The sequence below is a fragment of the Charadrius vociferus genome, unplaced genomic scaffold (genome assembly GCF_000708025.1).
Source record: "Charadrius vociferus isolate BGI_N301 unplaced genomic scaffold, ASM70802v2 scaffold806, whole genome shotgun sequence".
NCBI lineage: Eukaryota > Metazoa > Chordata > Aves > Charadriiformes > Charadriidae > Charadrius > Charadrius vociferus.
In genome coordinates, this window is record NW_009649038.1 from 48,919 (window position 1) to 51,271 (window position 2,353).

Sequence of the window (2,353 nt, forward strand, 5' to 3'; positions counted from 1 at the left end):
GCAGTAATGACACTCTCTTTAGGGCCAAGAATCCACCAAAAATTCAGAATTGGGTAATTATTTTTTGATACATGGATATACACTCAGATAAACTGACATAAACCAGCAATCTTACTACCGCAAAAATGCAGATTATACCACTGAAATGGTAAAAAATAAAGTTTTGGACGATATCTGTTATACTTAAAACTTTATTACTACAATTCTGCACTTCAGTTAACTTCGGACACTCCACTCACAATACAAAATCCGTTAGCTTTTGACAGCTTTACAAAGGAAACTCGCTATTCATACCATGAATGGAGTATGTATTAATTTGCCTTTCAAAGCGCGTGCAGTCCACTTTGCTGCTGATAATCTGCATAAAACCGGATTAACGAATCGGGAATCCTTGGGGTCACGATAGTCAGCGCAGACCGAAAGTGCCGTCCCATGATAGACTTGGCATGTATGTCTTCCTGAAGAGCCAGAAGGGCTGCTTCTCTACAGACTGCTGCTATCTGTAAAGAAAAAATAATAATAAAAAAACCCCAAACAGCACATAGCATGATTATTATAAAATATATTACTTGAAAGGAAAAAAGCAAAACCAAGAATATCAACATAATCCAAATGCCAGATACTCACCAGGACAGAGTTGCGTCTCCAGCTTTTTTTTTTTTTCTTTTTCATAAATGAGGTTGTGGGTGATTAGGACATCCAAGAAACAGGATATAGCTCGAAATTCAATCCACAGTAACACTGCATTTCCTATTACAGTATGTTGTGAATTAACTCGATAATCATATTACCTTGTGTTAAATTCCCCCACAACACCTGATAAATTAAAACCCCAGCAACCAGCGATACATTTTTCTGCCCCCAAAGCACAAGAGCAGATATTCCCAGGCTCTGCGGGCACTTTTCTTTCTCAGCTTTATGCTGGGAAAGAAGTAAAAACAATTAATTCAGAAAAGAAGGCTAGAAGGAGAGGGGTGTGTGGAAGGGGAGGAGGGTTAAGGTCTCATACCCTGCAATGTGTTTTTAAGCTCTCCGGACTTCAGACAGCGGAAACAGACTGATGCCAGTGTCACTCTAAAGACACATTACTGTGGTGAAAAGAGCTTGTGGAATGAAAAGAGATATTGTGATTTCCAGTGCAACAGGGAAAACAGTGATTGATATTGACTGCTCCCTTATATCTGTAAATGAAAGAGCCAGCTGAAACACATTTGTCCAGCTATTCAGCATATTTTCTCTGTTTGTTCACTTACTGAAAAGAGTTCCCCCGCTTATGCTGTGCTAATGGTTGCCAAAGCCGTTTAGTAGCTTTTTAGAGGATTTAGCAGCATGTTTAGGAAGCTTTCACAAGAAAACATGCATGGATTTAGATGGCTTTGTCAAGTTACAACAATATTACTATTAGTTCTGTGCTGCTCTAATGAGCAGTGAAGCTAAACACTGCTGTTATGCATTTTAATGCTTTTCAGGACTTCAGAGACAGTTAAACATGGAAGCGCAGCTGAGATTCAGCGCACCAGCTTCTTGCGGAGCTAAGTAATACATCATCTAGAAAGTAACGCAGGGATCTCGTCTACTTGGAGAAAAACCTGATGGGAAAGACCATTTTGAATATTTCCCCATCTCTAACACAAATAGAAAGCTACTTAAAGAAAAAGAAAAAACCCAAACCAGATCAAGCGTCCCCTCCATCCCTGCCTAACACAAACCCAGAAATCTTTCAAAAGGGAGAAGACTGTTGGTGGAAAAACAGATCCCAAGCATCCTGGACTCTAAACCTGGGCTGGTCCTTGAAGGAGGGGTTCGCTTCCCCATGACAGGTACCACACCAAGGGCAAGCTTGCCACAAAATGAAGAGGAAGAGACCTTCTGAGGGTTTTCACAGGTTTTACTAAAAACCTCCAAAACACAGTACAGCCTGTTTTAATTGTCCTGTTCTGCTCACAGAGACCATCACTGATCTACAGCATCAAAATTATGAAGCAGGGTATCACTACAGCACAAGACGTCCGCTTGTTAGCAGCTGATACGTTTTACTGAAGGAGAAGCTGAAGGAAAGACTGTCAAGTCGGCAGATCCAAAAAAGAAGGAACACCACTGCCAGTCTTATTCCTTCCCATTTCATTTGTACACTGATACACTTAGGAGGAATTTGCCCATAAGCTGATACTTCTGATGATGTTTTTATGTTTTCTCTATGCTCTGCCAAGAGTATCAGTAACAGTCATGGTAAGTAACCTCCAAAGGATTTTTTAGTTTTAATTTTATTCTTAAAGACTGAACTATAAGTTTTGTGATAACTGAAAATTACTAGACATGAGGAAGCACCAGGCAACTGAGATTCGTTTTGGCT

At 40.0% G+C, this 2,353-nt stretch overlaps 1 protein-coding gene across 1 annotated transcript in view; it reads right to left on the bottom strand.

The window, feature by feature from the left end:
• Positions 1-323: 323 nt before the first annotated feature.
• The window catches only part of SPATA5 (spermatogenesis associated 5), a 200,689-nt gene continuing 198,659 nt past the window's right edge, over positions 324-2,353 (bottom strand). Inside the window, exon 15 of the mRNA XM_009887890.1 lies at positions 324-500. Coding sequence (XP_009886192.1) covers positions 324-500 — 177 coding nt within the window. The remainder of the gene's footprint in view (positions 501-2,353) is intronic.